The sequence below is a fragment of the Kogia breviceps genome, chromosome 1 (genome assembly GCF_026419965.1).
Source record: "Kogia breviceps isolate mKogBre1 chromosome 1, mKogBre1 haplotype 1, whole genome shotgun sequence".
NCBI lineage: Eukaryota > Metazoa > Chordata > Mammalia > Artiodactyla > Physeteridae > Kogia > Kogia breviceps.
This window is the reverse complement of record NC_081310.1, coordinates 80,268,019-80,285,420: the sequence shown is the minus strand read 5'-3', so window position 1 is coordinate 80,285,420 and position 17,402 is coordinate 80,268,019. Positions and strand designations below refer to the sequence as shown.

Genomic DNA, 17,402 nt, shown 5'->3' with positions numbered 1-17,402 from the left:
CGGAGCAGCTAAGCCCGTGCGCCACAACTATTGAGCCTGCGCTTTAGAACCCGTGGGCCACAACTACTGAGCCCATGCACCACAACTACTGAAGCCTGCGCACCTAGAGCCCGTGCTCCACAACAAGAGAAACCACCACAATGAGAAACCCACGCACCACAACAAAGAGTAGCCCTCGCTCGCCACAACTAGAGAAAGCCCGCATGCAGCAACGAAGACCCAACAGCCAAAAATAAATAAAATAAAATAAAATAAAATAAATTAATTTTTTTAAAAAAACCTCTATCAGGCAGAATTCAAATATGGGAGCAAGAAGAAGAAAGAGGAGAGAGAAGTCAGAAGGACAGGAAAGAGGCCAAGAAGAAGGAGTGGGAGAGAAAGCAAGGAAGGGCAAGAGGGAAACATACAATAGGACTTACTAGTACTCTTCATTCATTCAGTAAACATTTATTGGGCACCTTCTATGTGCCAGACTCTGTTCTAAGGATAAGCTTACTATCTAGTGGGGGGAAAAGACATTCATGAGTCACAGACACATGTCATTATGAGCTACAGTAAGTGCTATAAAGAAGATGAGCTACAATAGTGCATAACTACAGAGATCTATTTAAGTGAACTGGTAGAGTTAAAAGCTAGCTTGGAATGAGATGAGTAGTTAGTGAGAGAGATGATAGTGGAGACAGGGAGGAGTACAGGCAAACAGGTCATTTTAAGAAGCTTGGCATTAAAGAGAGGTCACATATGGGGCAGCAGTTACAAAGGAACTACACATGTGAGAAAAGAGCATCTGTGGCTGCTACTGACCAAGGCAGGGAACCTTAGAGCACAGATTTTCTATGAAATTCCATCAATAGACACCTTCATAAGTAATTGAGATTGACGGCTTGTTCATTGTTTATCTCACAGTAAAAAATAAGGTATGTAATTCAATAACTTACTTGTTGTCTTCGGTTTCCGGAAGTTTCCTGACCCTGTGATTCCACTGAAGCAACTTTTTCCCGAAGAAGTAAGACTTCTTGGGTCAGGCGTTCCATAGCTGGTATGTCTTCAGGATCAACCAGCTGCATTTGCAGGTCCTAAAAGTAAAAACAAGTATAGTAATAAAAATATTGGGTTGCCCAAAAAGTTTGGGTTTTTCCATAAGATCTTATGGAAAAACCCAAATGAACTTTTTGGCCAACCCAATAAGTAATAAAAACGCTATTCAGCACAGGAACAAAGTAACAAATTTCTTGAAATAGTCTGCTATACTTTAAGTGGTATATTAATAAGCCATATGATGGTAACAATAGCTTCTTTATGAAATCTTAGCAACTCTGACATGAACCAGAGAGAATATGGCAATATCAAGAGGCTCAGAACAACAGTGCATAAGAAGACTCAATGTATCCAAGTGTTGTCTGAAGATGCCCTACAGGTATTCTGAGCTGCAATCATTTCCAATAGTCTTGAAAAAGCTTTGAAAGACCTTTATGAGGTCTTCTTTAATCTGTATTGTCCTGGTCAGGGACTCCATATCAGCAGCCTGCACCTGCAGCTCTTCCTCTTGCACAGTCATCATGGACTGGAGGGCGGAGAGTTCCATCTGTAGAGAAAGAAATCCTGAAGTCAGTGGGTAGAGGAAACAATACGTGTCACAATTACATTTTAACACTGAAGCAAATGCTTTTCCATATCTTATCACTATCAGCCAGTAGTGCAAATAGAAACTAGAACATGAATAGTGCGCTACTGGATCAGATCAATAAACTGCACTGTGCAGTACTAAAAGGTGTTTCATGGGAAGTTGTAATGTGGTTTTAATGATATCCTCCATCTTTGTTAGCACTACAAAACATACCAAATTTGTTAAATTAATGAGTTTATTATACTACTTTAAAAAATGGGTTACTATTAGCAGATGCAAGAATAGATGTTTTTCTTTACATAAGTATTTCAGCTAAAAGATTAAAAAAAAGACAGAATATCTCCATTTTTGCAAGCCTTAATGAATTAATAGAGGCATCGATCATCAATATCACAAGAGATCACCAAACATTACACACCTGCTGACGGAAGAACACACCACCACCTATGAAGAAGTCCTACCAAAAGTTAACACTGTAGACCCTAAACGTTCAATGTTGTATCTTTCATCTCTCACCAGAAAATGACAGCCAAATATTCGATTATGACAAATTTCACTAAAAATCATGATAATTTCCACAGCTGCTAACATTTACTAGGTGCTTATTACTGTGTTCCAGGCCTTATAAAAAATACTTGGTATATATTTAACCCTTTTAACAAACCTAATGACTTGGCTTCTGCCCACTTTTTCAACCTCAATATGAACCATTTTCTACCTCATTCATGATTTTCTAGGCACACTGGACTTTTTCTGTTCTAGGAATACCAGACTTTCTCTTGACTCAGAGCCTTTGCACCTACTATTCCCTCTGCTTGAAATATCTTCCTGAGTTGCTTCCTTCTCATCCTCGAGTCCCAGCTTACACGGCATCTGCTCAGAGAAGCATTCTCTAGCCATTCTATCTCAAATGGTCCCATACATGTTACTTTCTATTATTTCCCTCATATCGTTTATGACGATCTGTAATTGTATTATCTGTTGTCTGAATGTTCCCAGTAGGAATTAATTACATAGGGTCAGGGACTTTGTTGATTTTGTTCCCTATTCATCCCCACCATTTGCCCTGGCTTAGAGAAGGTACCCATATAGCTGATGAATGAAAGAATGAGTGAATCCTCCCAACAACCCTACAGGATAACTACTCTTCTACTCTTCAATTTACAGATGAGGTGACTGAGGCTGAGAGAAATTAAGGAACTTGTTCAAAATCAGAGCCAGTAAGTGGTAGATCCAGAATGTAAACTCAAGGAAGTAGACTCAGAGCCACCAGACTATGTCTTATATGCTTCATGGTAATGGCAAGTTATTTGTAAGTAAACATTTTAAGGAAATATTTTGAGATTTTTTTAAAAAGTAACTGTGACAAGTGAAGATGGATCACACACAGCTAGTTTAAGGTGTGATCAAGCTTCCTAAAGGAAGCAGCACCTTTTTCCTTAAGTAATATAAAACGTAAGTTATAAGCAGTAAAAATTTTACGTGTGTATCTTCTTTTTTAAAAAAAATAATAAATTTACTTATTTATTTAATTTTTGGCTGCATTGGGTCTTCATTGCTGTGTGCGCGTTTTCCCTAGTTGTGGTGAGCGGGGGCTCCTCTTCGCTGAGGTGCGCAGGCTTCTCATGTTGCGGAGCATGGGCTCTAGGTGCGCAGGCTTCAGTAGTTGTGGCATGAGGGCTCAGTAGTTGGGCTCGTGCACTCTAGAGCGCATCAGTAGTTGTGGCACACGGGCTTAGTTGCTCTGCAGTATGTGGGATCTTCCTGGACCAGGGCTTGAAACCGTGTCCCCTGCATTGGCAGATGGATTCTAAACCACTGCGCCACCAGGGAAGTCCTACTTGTGTATCTTCTAACTTCATCAATGCTTATAGAATCACTGTGTGGGCTTATGATGGTTTATAACTATACAAAAGTATTTGATGATTCTGAGCTACTGTGGCAGATTAGGAGGAAATGCTTCTCCTATTTCCTTCCTTGTTGAAGGAGCTCAGTTACTGTAACTCCTGACCTCTCTCCACCCTTTTACTCACTCAACCCTAGGCAGGCAAACAGAATTAACAGTACACAGGGGAAGAATAAACCAAGCAAGCTTGACTTAGTTCCACCTTTCCTCTTCTTGGGAGACAGCTGCCTGTAGGAAGCCACTGCTTCTCCAAAGGCAAGCTCTTCCCCACCATGCAGAATGGTCTGCTGAGGCCCAGTGTTGCCTGTCTGGGCAGATAAGTCTACCTAATTCTGGGGATTGGCCAGCAGGCCCACTTGGCTCTTGCATTAAATTCTCTATGTAAGCCTTTATCAGTAATACAGTTGACAGAGTACCAAACTATCTGCCACTATTTTGTTTCATTTTTCATTTTGTTCAGATCCTGGTTATGGAAAAAGGGGTGCTCTTTATTAGGCTCTCTTCAGAGACCTCTGCCATTTTATACTGAGGAAGTTGCACCATTGAAGAAACATGAAAACATGAAGAAAAAACATTATTGCAGCATGCTAAAGGTCTGCAGTCAGATACATGGGTCTTAAATCTTGGCATAATCTCCCGAACAAGGCAATTTAAACTGAGCTTCAGATTCTTCAATTGTAAAATGGGAATAAAATCTATTTTTCAGGGTTATGTGAGAATAGAGAAAATGTATTAAAGTGCGTGGCATATAGCAGGCAATCAGTGAATGATAACTATTATTACCACCACTACTATTATCTCAAGGGAGTAGGGGGAATGTTGAAATCTATATGGCTTTGGTAAATACCTAATATTAGAGGAAATGTGATAATGAAAATACATAGCATTGAATTGAGAAATTGTAGTTGATTAAGAACATACAGACGTAAGCAATAGAGCTAAATATAACTCACTCAAAATACCCATTTTTTCTTTTAAATATTTTTCTTCAAAATATTCATTTATAGTCATTATAATTTTATGATCCTGAAAACAGGACAAAACCAAAAGTAACATTACTCTTAACTGAGTATATGTGAGATAAATAGGGACAGCATGTGGAAACTAAATTATCTGACATGATAATGGCTAGGGCAGAACCAAAAAAAAGGAGGGGAACTAGGGGATCTTTTAAACTAGTATTTTTTAAATGCCACACAATTTCATATCCTCAAAACTTGATTCATATAACTCTGTAAGGAGAAATATGGTAATGAAAAGAGAAATTAGAGGTACAATAAGATAATTTCATCACAAATATGAATGCAGGTTTTATATTATAGATGTAACTATGACAAAGAGGTAGAACAAAACTGAGGAGCTATACAGACTAGCCAGCTAAACTTAATTTAGGAACCCATGACACTGACTGATCTTCTAAAATAGAGGCCATTGTAACATAAAGGCTTTCAGTTTTAGTCTATAACTCTATACTGTGGCCCTAATGCTTCTTCTACATCACAGTACAAACAATTAGCTGTATAGGGAAGAAGAAGTGGAAGGGATTCTGTAAGGCTGAGATGCCTCTTCTAAGAAAACTGATGAAACCTCTATTGCTAGAAATAGAGCATATGAATGGGAAAAATTATCTGCTCCAGGAAATGACTTCTTAGGATGCGTTTTGAGTCACAAAAGACTTGAGTTTAAATCTTAGCTTTAGCATTTTATAGCCATATAACTCTTCCCCACCTCCAGGTTTTAAAACAGTGTTTCAGCTTCTTCATCTATAAAATAGGGCCAATATGACTTACTTAGCAGAGCTGTAAGTATTAGTGCTAATTTAAGTATCCAGTACAGTGCACTGCATATAGCAAGTACTCAATAAATGTGGGTCCTTCTCAAATTTCTCTTGTTCCATGTTTCTAAAACTAATTTCATGCATCTAATGTTATAATTCTAAGCAGCAATTATATAGCACTTCATTTTTTCACAAGTCCTTTGTAATTATTTTATTCCAGTTAGCAATGGGCAGAGAAATCTGTGTTTTTTCAGCACTTAAAAAGTTTTAATGGGGCTTCCCTGGTGGCGCAGTGGTTGAGCGTCCGCCTGCTGATGCAGGGGACACGGGTTCGTGCCCCAGTCCGGGAAGATCCCACATGCCGCGGGGCGGTTGGGCCCGTGAGCCGTGGTCGCTGAGCCTGCGCGTCCAGAGCCTGTGCTCCGCAAAGGGAGAGGCCACAACAGTGAGAGGAGCGCGTACAGCAAAAAAAAAAAAAAAGTTTTAATGATCCCCATTATAAATAACAAGAGCATCTTGGTGAGAAATGTGTACATAAAGGGATTTCTATTTTTCTCCAGAAAGAAAAAAGGCTCAACTTGCATTTGGACCCAGATATTATACTTGGAGAATTTTACTCTTTTAAATATGAAGTATTTTGAAAAAAACAGGAATTAAGAAATTAGGCTTAACAAGAAAACTCACCCGACTTTCTCTTTCTTTTTTAGCCATGAGCTCAAGTTCCTCTTTGGCATTACTCAGTTCTTTTTCCAGCCCTGCAACTGTATCCAAGTCTCCTAAAAATGAATACATAATGCTAGTTAAAATCAGTATCTACATAATGTGATCTTTGCTGCCTTGTTTCTAAGGAATTTAAGATACAACCCAACAACAACAAAACACATATGAAGAGGTTGTTCTTTGTAGCATTATTTGTGATAGCAAAATACCACAATCAACCTACAAGCCTATAAAAGAATGAATAAAGCACAGTATATCCACACAGTGAAATACTATATATAGCCATAAAAAAGAATGAGGAATATCTTTATGAACTGACACGGAGTGATATCCAAGATATTAAGGACAACAAGCTGGGCAGAGAAGAATACATCTAGTGAAGTATGTTTTATATTAGGAAAAGGTGAAATAAGAACATACACATACACATCACATATACACATAGGATTAATCTGCTTATTTTTGCAAAAAGAAACACAGGAAGGATACCTCAGAAATGAAACTGGCTGTCTTCAGGGGATGAGTAAAAATAGGAGAGAAAGGACAGGGAAGTAGATGGGACTTCGTAGTATACTTTTCTATATTTTTGAGCTTTGAAGCACGTTAGTGTTTTATTATTAACATGTAAAGTTAGTTCCACAATGAGGAAGCAAAAAGCCAAACACTGAATACTAACATAAATAAATGAAACTAAACAGCAAATTGATAAGATAACCACCCAGAAGATAATAAAAAAAATTAATCCAAATAATTTTTGAACTCAGTATTCTAACTCTACACCCTTGGTGGGAAATATTCTAAGGATAAAAAGAATTATAAAGAAATTTTATACATTATTTAATAGATTTAGTGTTGATAGTGGTATTCATGTAGCCATTCTGAAACTGTTTTTGTGTACTGTGCAAATGTATAAATATAGTGATGTTACAGGTAACCAGGTTTCTCAATGTTGGGAGAAGGCAGATACAAATACGAAATAATGGAAAGAACTTGTATTGTTAAACTGGAATTAGAGGAATCAGTATCAAATGGAGATATATATATATGTGTGTGTATGTGTATATATACACACATACACACACGCTCACACATATACATATAAACATCCTTAGCTCTGTTCACTTAAAAGGGCCTAGAAGCAAATGACATACTTGTAGCTCTGAACCTATCTTATGTCCAGATATTAGTATATAAATGCCATTACCCACTAAAAGGAAGCAGAGAGCTCCTTGAAGTAATGGATAATTCAGGGCGGAGGGAGGCAAAGTAAAAGAAAAACACAGAACATCTTATTGAGCCAGAAAGTATGGAAGTGCTCAAAAACAGTTAGGGAAATACTGAAAGGACAGAGGAACAGCTCGAAGGGGCTCCAATTGGCCAAATCTGGGATAATTTGGTTATCAAATGGAATAATGACAGAAATGGATAATAAAATGATTTTTTTAAAAAAAAAGAACCCATTACTCCATACTGATATAAACAAACAGAGTAGGAAGAATAGGGAAAGGGCATCTCTTCTTTATAAAAGAATACACACTACCAAACAAAGAAGGAATTTTAGAAATAGAAAATCTCTTTTTTAAACTACCAAACAGTGAGTTCAAACAAGCTCAAAGGATGCTAAAACCACTGGATGAATGACTGTGGGAAAGCAGAACTATCAACATCTCAAGGCATTTGCTGGCAGATCACTTATTAATTACAAAGGGGAATATGAGCCTTGAGAGTGGAGACATCTGTCAGATACAACCTTAACCAAACAACTAAACTTAATATCACCGAGCTTTTTAAAACAAACTGATACCATGTGCTCCTGATGTGATGCACTGAGAAAGACATCATCCATGTAGTATTCTTGCCAAAGATGTTTAACTTGAATCTAACCACGAGGAAACAATCAGAGCCAAATTGAGGGCCATTAGCTGGCCCAGAGTTTTAAAAAATGCCAATGTCAGAGAACAGACTTGTGGTTGTTGGGGGGGAGGGGTGGATTGGGAGGCTGGGGTTAGCAGAGGCAAACTATTATATATAGAATGGATAAACAACAAGGTCTCACTGTATAGCACAGGGAACTATATTCAATATCCTGTAATAACCCATAATGTAAAAGAATATGATAAAGAATATATATATATATATATAAAAAACTGAATCAATTTGCTGTACATCAGAAATTAACACAACATTGTAAATCAACTATAGTTCAATTGAAAAAAAAGCCAATGTCAGAAAAGACAAAAAAGGCTAGAAAACTGTTCTAGATTAAAAGAGACTAAAGAACCATGACAGGTAGGTGCAATGCATGATCCCTGAGGGAAGAGAACAACCAACTATCAAGAATATTATTGGGACAATGGGAACTCTGAATATAGACTGTACGTTAGATACTAGGACTATATTAAAGCTAATTTTCCCTGATCGTGATAATTATATTGTAGTTATGGAAGAGAATGCCCTTGTTCTTAGGAAGGACATAATGAAGTATTTAGGGATAAAATGTCAATGATGTCTGTGAGTAATTTTTAAATGGTTCAGAAAAAAACATTATATCTGTGTGTGGGTGCATGCAAGAAATAATGCAAAAGTAGCAAAATGTTAACAATTGGTGAATCTTAATAAAACTGTATATGGGTATTCATTGTACTATTTTTGCCACTTTTCTATAGGCTTGAAATTTGCAAAATAAAAAATTGGGGAAAGATGCTTTTTAAAAGAGGTAAATACGGAGTAAATTAAACAAATCCAGCATCCTTTACTCTTTAACTAGCATAAAGTTTCCCACTAAAAAATGACTATGTGCACAACTTATCTATGAATTCCATAATACCCTACACTACAACACAAAGTTTATACATTCTTAAAATCATTTAAAAAATCAAAAGTTAATTCTCTAAGTCGACAACATTTTTTATCATAGCACTATAATCACCAAGTCACTAACCATGGTGAGCCCTTATTTTTGGAACTCACTGGATAATAGTTTCTTTGATGCTTCCCTAGATCCCAACCTTTTGGTCTGTGAAAGTCAGAGACTCTAAGGCACCCATCTGAGTTTTGCTCAGTTGTTTTTAGGGAGTTCAAGGCCTATAACCAACCCTTGGATGGAGGGGAGCCTGGCACTGCCTACCCCTCCCAACACTGTAATGTGGGTTATGTCAATTTACAGTGAGCAGCCTCAGCCTGCTTAAGGTACCCAGGAGACAGCATCAGCCCCGTGGTCCTGCTGTGCAGGTTTGGAAACACTGCCTCCCGCATTCCTGAATCCCTGCAAAGCTAACTGAGAAAGAATTAGGATGCAGTTTCTCTGAGCCAAATCGTGTAGCCAGAGCAACACTTTTAATTCAAAATAAGGCAAGGGCAGTTCTCCCTAGAAGACACATGTTTTCAGCCTTTCGGTGGAATCCAAACTTATTTTTTCCATTATGGTAGGAAGAGAGAGTCTTGGCCAAACCTATTAACAGAGAGTTACAGGAAGGAAAGACAGAGGTTCCTGAATGAAATGAAATTTGATACTTACCTAATGCAGACCTGGGTATGCTAGTATCCCCTTTGTCAGTCAATGAAATGCTATCATCTCTGGAGGGTATAGGCACTGAACCCTAAAAATTGGAAGAGTCGGGGGATTTAGGAAGATACAGGAACCATGATCACAATGACAAGGACTTGGAACATTCTTGCACAACTTGTTATTAAAATTATCATACTTATGCCTCAGATATAAAAAGAAAATGCGGGGCTTCCCTGGTGGCGCAGTGGTTGAGAGTCCGCCTGCTGATGCAGGGGACACGGGTTCGTGCCCCGGTCCGGGAAGATCCCACATGCCGCGGAGCAGCTGGGCCCGTGAGCCATGGCCGCTGAGCCTGCGTGTCCGGAGCCTGTGCTCCGCCACGGGAGAGGCCACGACAGGGAGAGGCCCGCATACCACAAAAAAAAAAAAAAAAAGAAAAAAAGAAAGAAAATGCATTCGGCATAAACATCTATACAAGCCTATGGTTCTTACTTGATCAATCTGCTCTCCAAGATGGGGACTGACAGAGGTAACTTCAGCTGGTTGGTTAGAGATGAGTGCCTGGGACATCATGAAATCTTTCCCTCCTAAATACTGGCGCAGGGCCTGTAATTCTGAATTTCTTTCCATTAGGGCCTGTACCATCTTTTCTGCAGCAGCCTAGTAAGGAAATCACACATAACATTAGAGAGATATTCTAATAAAAAAAAAAATTGTGTTCTGATGTCATTGTTAAAAGCCAGCCATTTAAGAAAAGCCAGTGGGGCCCTAAGAAATAGTTTCCTTGCTTTTATTTTACAGGAAAAACCATAGTCAATGAGTGGAAAGAAAGTCTCTCATAGGCACAATATTGGAAAAATGGAATATAACACATCTATTACAGATAACATAATCTAAACTTTTTCTGCTAGAACTATCAGGCTAAGGTATTAAGATTCTGGTTTGAACTGGGTAACATATATCTTTCTTTACTCATGTGCCTTTGGCCTGAATGGTCTTTGCCCAAACATTTGTTTGGTACACTCCCTTAAGGTCTTTGCCAAATGTCAACTTTATCAGATTGGCCTAGTCTGTGTTTCCTATCTAAAATAGCAATCTCATCTCTACTCCCAATTCCCCGGTCATGCTAAATTTTTTTTACGATGCACTTACCAGTAATCAATATATCTATTTATTCTCTCTCTCTCTCTCTCTCTCTCTCTCTCTCTCTCTCTCTCTCTCTCTCTCTCTCTCCCCAGCCCCCGGCCCTGTCCCAACTGGATGTAAGTTTTCTAAGGGCAAGTACTATGTTTTGTTCAGTGCTGAATCCCAAGCACCCAGAACAATGTCTGGCACATAGTAGGCACTCAATTCATAGGTACTTGAGACCTATTTATTGAATGAATCAATTACATAGAAACATTTTTATTAGACCACATGATCAGGAGAATCCGAACCTCAAACTCACCAAACCCAGTTTATTTCATTTCAAATCCCACAGTTTTCTAAGACACATGATGGTACAATAAGAAAAAATTTAGAACATTTTTTTGTGACCATTACCACATAGAAAGTCTGCATTTAATCAGAAAATCGAGAAATAATAAACTAAGACTAAAAGAGGGTATAAGATGATGAATATATTAGCTATATTATAGCATTGACTGTCTTTGGGAGAATTACTACTATTTTAAATAAGAAGCTGAGCTCTTGTCATAACTTCTAAGGGAAATAAAAGAATAACCTTCCAGTTTTAGTATGTAAAATTCAGACGCTTTAGGGATTTGGACATAACCATCTTAGAGGTAACAGTACATTATTAATTTGCCTTAATGAAAATCTCTGTGAAATTATGGGAAGAAACAGAGTGAATAATACACAAGATATCTTATGCCATATATATGATCTATCTGGCTTGGTACTCTTTTCATAGCAGTGCTGTTTTTAGCGTGGCTCCTCCAAGTGTAGTTCATGGACCAGCAGCATCACCATCAAGCTTGGAAGCTTGAAAGAAATACAAATTCACCTAGAAGCTTGGAAGAAATGCAAATTCTTGAGGCTATGTTTTCAAAAAGCTATTCAAGGGATTTTTCTGCATATAAAATTTGAGAAGCAGATCTAGAAGAATACAATCATTACACTTTTTCTTGAGTTGAAAATCTTTTGTAATTTCAGGCATCTCCTAGATTCCATTATTTTACTACCAGTGGTATATTAAGTGTTATAAGGCTAATTCTTTCAAATTACAAAGGGGTGAAAAAGAAAACTCAAAGACTTGTTAGTCTCTTGCCAAAGACTTAAATAATTCAAAATGATTTTGTTAGGTCTATTCTAGAAGCAATTTCTGCAGCACATGGCAGCATGTTTGTAACAAAATGTGTATTTACTTCAGTGGGCCTAAGAATTGGATGAGTGGAATATAACCACCCCATAATATAAGGAAGCATTAGAGAATATTATTGTCAAATAACATAGGCAAATGATAAGAATCTAGTTCCCTCTGAGAACTGACTAGGGAGAATTGAATGACTGGTCCCTGAAATGCAGCACAAGTCAACTATACTAGACTTTCTCTAGCCTTTAGTAGAAAGATACGTGAAAATGAGGGTAAGTTAAGAATTTACTTTTGAAATATTTGTGTACCATTATTTTGAAATTACTACATACCATATTACTATGAGATTGTTTATTCTCATCATGGCCTTTGAAAAAACACAAACTTTTTTTTCTCTCTTAAAATAACTCAGATTTTACATGAATTAAGAGAAAATATGTAAAGTATAAGTTTTCCCATACCCTGGCTAGAAACAAAATATCACTCAAGTCTTGATAATTTAGAATCAAAACCAAAACACTCCAGAACCCTATATTCCTTTCTGTCAAAATTATCAGAACATCAAGGAAAAGAAAATGTACATAATGAATTTAATGAGTGGGGACATGTATTATTTAGGCACCCTCCAAAAGCAAAGTGTTTTAGAAATATTTCATACTCTGATGACTGATGTAAAACTGTAGTCTACTTAATAGGATGAAGGAAAAGAACTAACAGAATGGACTGTAAAATGACATAAATTTTACACGTTATAAAGTTCTAATGCTTCCTATAGTGCGGACTATAAACGCAGTAAGTGATACTCTTCTGGACTGGGCATTAGTCCTTACTTGGCTCTCCTGCTCCCTGCTGCTCATGGAGTGAAGCAGGCCCTGAATCTCCATTTCATATTCCACCGCTTGTTTGTTTCGATCACTTAGAAGGTCCTGCAGCATCCTTTCCTTTCGCTGTAGACGCTGGCACAGCTCCTCAGCTATCTCACTCTGTCCTGGTCCAAGTTTGCAGAGCAATGTTGCACTAAGATCCTAATATAGGAGAGACAGTGTAAGTTTTGGAGGAAAGAATTCCATCTACTGTATATCAAAGGGCTTAAAAGAATCTATCATAGAAGAGAGAGCAAGTATGATGTTTTATTCATTTTTTGTTCCCACAGATCCAGCATAGGCCTGGCACATAAAAGACTGTCAATACATGCTCAGTGAATGAACACTAACAATACAGAAAAAATACTTAGAATGGCAACTTACATATTTTTTTCTAAAATAAGTCCTTTCCCTATAATGCTCAGGGCACATAATAATGTTAGGTGCGGATAAACGGGCACTTGGTTCATTTATCTCATTTATCTACTCCCGTTTGACTTTATAGGGGGAACACGAAATGATAAGCTGAAAAAAATAACAAGCACTGTATTTATTAGCACGGTGGTGCAGCTCCTAGTTCTACACTGGAGGTAATACAAGGGGGTTAAAACTGTGGAGCCAGATCGCCTGGGGTGCCCACTGGCTCTGCCACTTATTAGCTATGTCACTTTGGACAAGTTGCTTCACTTCAGAAGTCTGTTTCCTTGTCTGTTAAAGAGGAATACAGTATGTACCTCATAGATTTGTGAGGATTCAATGAATTGACATCCACTAAGCTCTTAAAAAAGTGTCTGACGCAGCATGAGCACCATAACAAAGGTTAGCTATTGTATTGTAGGGTATATTTTTTAGATCTCATTAATTCTCACGTAACTTCTTTGAGAAAGATAATTGTCCCCTTGAGTGTATAGGTATAGGGAAAAAAAACGTCCCAGTGAAAACCAGTGATCTGCCCAGAGACAGGATGGAATTAAAGACTTGGGTCACCGGCCTCTCAGACCTCAAGAGTCCTAATGCAAGACTGAGATTATGTCATCACGAAACCAACTGCCCTTAAGTTAACTAAATTCTTGCCTCCACTTCTTTGTTCCTGTCATGCAGAGATGTCTGTAGCTGCTGAATGATACTTTCTTGCTCCTTCTGCCAATGGCTAAATTTCGTTTCCATTTCTTCTTTCAGCCACTGGAGGTTTTGACAGCTGGCAGACAACTGTTCCACTTCCAGGCCTTTGGCCCTCAGGAGACTCTCCATACACTATAGTCACAAAGAAAGCAGCCCTTAAGTCGAAGGGCCACCCCACACTCCTCAGCATGAACAGGAAACCTGATCCACCTTTACATTATCTCCTAAGTTATCTATCAATTTCTTTTGCAAAAGGAAAAAACATAGTATCTAATCTAACCATGTCATACTAGTCTATTTGTTGTTTTTAGAGACTCTCATCTTGTTTGTAGAGAGGTAAATATGATGTATGTGTTAAATGAAGTACTTTGGAGGAAGTGAAGAACTTCAAGAAGTGTCAGATGGTTAGATATTTAAGCTCTAAAATAAATATACAAAAATAGCCCAGAGTAAATATTAATAAGAGAAACAAGTGTTCTGATTGTGGCTGTACAGACATGTACATAATATTAACAAGAAAAATACAATATAATAGCTGCATCTGAGCAATGTTTATATAAAAGTATATAAATATGGGCTTCCCTGGTGGCGCAGCGGTTGAGAGTCCGCCTGCCGATGCAGGGGACACGGGTTCGTGCCCCGGTCCGGGAAGATCCCACATGCTGTGGAGCGGCTGGGCCCGTGAGCCGTGGCCGCTGAGCCTGCGCGTCCGGAGTCTGGGCTCCGCAACGGGAGGGGCCACAGCAGTGAGAGGTCCGCGTACCGCAAAAAAAAAAAAAGTATATAAATATTAGCAAGGATTAGAAATAAATTAGACCTACATATAAAAATCCATATTCACTGTCCTCTCCTACAAAGTTCACAGTAGAAGTGCTAAAACTTCTCACTCCCTTATGTATAATGACAGAACTAATGACTGCTATTTTTGTTTGCTTTTGTATTTTTTTTTTTAATAAAGCAAATATCCTGGTTTTCAGAAAATGATGGAAGGGGTGATGTTTCAGGTTTAGAATCCAAGTGGGAGAGGGACACCAAGTCATGACAGATTTTGCTCTTACCTGCATGGTAGCTTCATTGGAGGAGAGGATACCACGCAATCTCTCTAAGTCATGATCTCGCGCTCTCACAGCCAGACAAAGTTGACGCAGTTCTTTTTCTTTTTCTTCTAGACTGGAGAACTTTTCGTCTATAGCCCGCTGCAAGCAAAGTCAGCATCCCAAAGCTCCACAAGAGTCACTATTCTGATCACTCTTATTCAGTAAGATTCCAAATATAAAGGAATGGAAAACCAACTCCCAAAAGCAGCAAATTAAGTAAATGCATTTCTAAAGTCCCCCTATGGATGAAATAATCCACAGCATCATGAGCAAAATTATGGTACATACCTCTAGAGCAGTATCTCTATCTTGTATTCTTTGCCGAAGTTTCTCAAGCAACATTTCATTTGCTTCAAGGGTTTTGTCCGAGTTATTTCGATACTGCAGGAGCTCCCGAAATTCCTAATGAGACCAAAAAATATTTTCCTTTATTCATTTATTCAGTATTAATTGAATTTCCACACTTTGTCAAGGAATTTGTTAGTGATTTGGGACAAAAAACAAATTGTGATCACTCTCAAGGGGAACACAGTTTAGCAGAGATGACAGACATACAGAATGTCAACTATTCTGCATCACACATATGCAGGTGTATACATATATGCATGTAGCAAGCTACTAGGGGAACACGGGCTGCATTGCCTAATTCTGCCTGAAGGTGTCACTAAAGTTCTCACAAAAGAGGTTACATTTGCTCTGAGTCTTAAAGGACTGGGGGTTTCCCAAGAGGCTGTGGGGTATCTCTATCAGAGAAAAAAACTGGCACAACATATGTATACCATGAAAAAATCATATGCTCAGTGAAATATAAGGGATCCAGTATGACTAAAGCTTAGAGTAGGTGGTAGACCTGATCAGTCTCTTCTTTAGTGCTCCATTTTTTCCTATAACTTTCATTTTATCATCTATATAACTCTGGAAATTTCTATACAGAGGTCTTCAGTGGGAGCAGTGGACATATCTTCTCTTCATCTTCCTCATACCTAGCCTAGTATCTAACTCACAGAAGTTCTTAATAACTATTTGCTGAATATTTATTGCTTAAGTGTTTCAGGTCTATATTTCTTGTTTCCTACACTTGCTGGTTAGCATCTTGGTTCAAGGATTGTACTTTCTACTTCTTCTGAATCCTCCTGATTCCCACCTCTTAATGTTCTACATGTAGCAGGTACTCAACACAGGTGGACTAATGTTTTGAGATGATATGAACATAAATTCCCGAGCTCTAGGAATCCAGTTTTGCTTGAAATCATTCTGTGGACTCACCTGAAGCAGCTGCTCTTTGTGACTCAGACTATGGTTGAGGTGCTGAATGTGTTGCTCCTGGGTGCGAATCTCATTGTATTTTTCAGCCTCCAGGGCATGAAGCTGTTGGCCCTTACTCTGCAATTCTCCTTGTAGCTGTTGCAAGGCTTTTCGCAATTCCTGAATTAAATAGATTCCTTTTTCAAACAATCTAAAACTTTCACATGGTCATTAGATATGGAGGCCTTAAAACTTTCAAAGCACAGAGAACAAAAAATAAAGTAGCAAAAAGTGCCATTCTTAAAATTACTATAGAGATACTACTACACATGAGTCACATATGATGTGGGAAATCATGGGAACCGTGGATGGGGGTAGGATGTAAATTTGATATTATAGTTCAATACTTATTTTTGGCTTAAAAATGATACATCTATATAAGTACTAAGTGGGACTCTGTTCTACCATAAACCTGGATCCTTTACTTTACAGTAAGCTCAAGGATACAACATTCCTACCTATCCTTTCAAATCTTAAAAAAAAAAAAAAAAAAAAAAAGGCATTTGCTCTAAGCTAACAAGAAACCATTTAAGAATTATGTGTTTTATTTAAAAAAACGTACATGACTAATTGTGCATGCCATTCCTCTGACTTGGTTGTTCTTCCCACTTTTCTGTCTCGCTGACTCTTACCCACCCTTCAAGAATAATCTCAGATATCTCCTCCTCTATGAAGCTTTCCCTGATTCCCTTCCCCGGCCCCTTGTATATATTCCTACAGGATCCCTATATGTCTCTTCTACAGTATTTACCACATTGAAATACTGTTTACGTGACTGTCTTTCATACTATATTACAAGTAACAAGAGGAAAGAGCCTGTGATATTCACCCTTGTATTTCCAGAACACAGCCCAATACCTGGTACATGGTATTAGGGCAACAAATGTTGAGCTGAATTACTTAGATTAAGTAAGTGACTCAAGGGTTCAACACAAGCTATCCTTAAAAAAGTTATTATCAGGGCTTCCCTGGTGGCTCAGTGGTTGAGAGTCCGCCTGCCGATGCAGAGGACACGGGTTTGTGCCCCGGTCCGGGAAGATCCCACATGCGACGGAGCGGCTGGGCCTGTGAGCCATGGCCGCTGAGCCTGAGAGCCCGGAGCCTGTGCTTCGCAACAGGAGAGACCACAACAGTGAGAGGCCCGCGTACCACCAAAAAAAAAA

The 17,402-nt window shown here is 38.4% G+C and overlaps 1 protein-coding gene across 50 annotated transcripts in view; it reads right to left on the bottom strand.

Annotated features, from left to right (window-relative positions):
• Nucleotides 1-17,402, bottom strand: part of LOC131761076 (myomegalin) — a 223,919-nt gene that overhangs the window by 71,811 nt on the left and 134,706 nt on the right. For all 50 annotated transcript variants that reach the window (XR_010840732.1, XR_010840750.1, XR_010840757.1 and 47 more), the window contains 10 exons: nucleotides 16,201-16,359; nucleotides 15,223-15,336; nucleotides 14,896-15,033; nucleotides 13,790-13,969; nucleotides 12,683-12,877; nucleotides 10,031-10,198; nucleotides 9,548-9,629; nucleotides 5,995-6,086; nucleotides 1,469-1,585; nucleotides 939-1,076 (listed from right to left, as the gene is read on the bottom strand). Coding sequence is in view for 41 of the 50 variants with exons in the window: in XM_059071456.2 (XP_058927439.2) it covers nucleotides 939-1,076; nucleotides 1,469-1,585; nucleotides 5,995-6,086; nucleotides 9,548-9,629; nucleotides 10,031-10,198; nucleotides 12,683-12,877; nucleotides 13,790-13,969; nucleotides 14,896-15,033; nucleotides 15,223-15,336; nucleotides 16,201-16,359 (1,383 nt within the window). In the remaining 9 variants the exon portion in view is untranslated. The remainder of the gene's footprint in view (nucleotides 1-938; nucleotides 1,077-1,468; nucleotides 1,586-5,994; nucleotides 6,087-9,547; nucleotides 9,630-10,030; nucleotides 10,199-12,682; nucleotides 12,878-13,789; nucleotides 13,970-14,895; nucleotides 15,034-15,222; nucleotides 15,337-16,200; nucleotides 16,360-17,402) is intronic.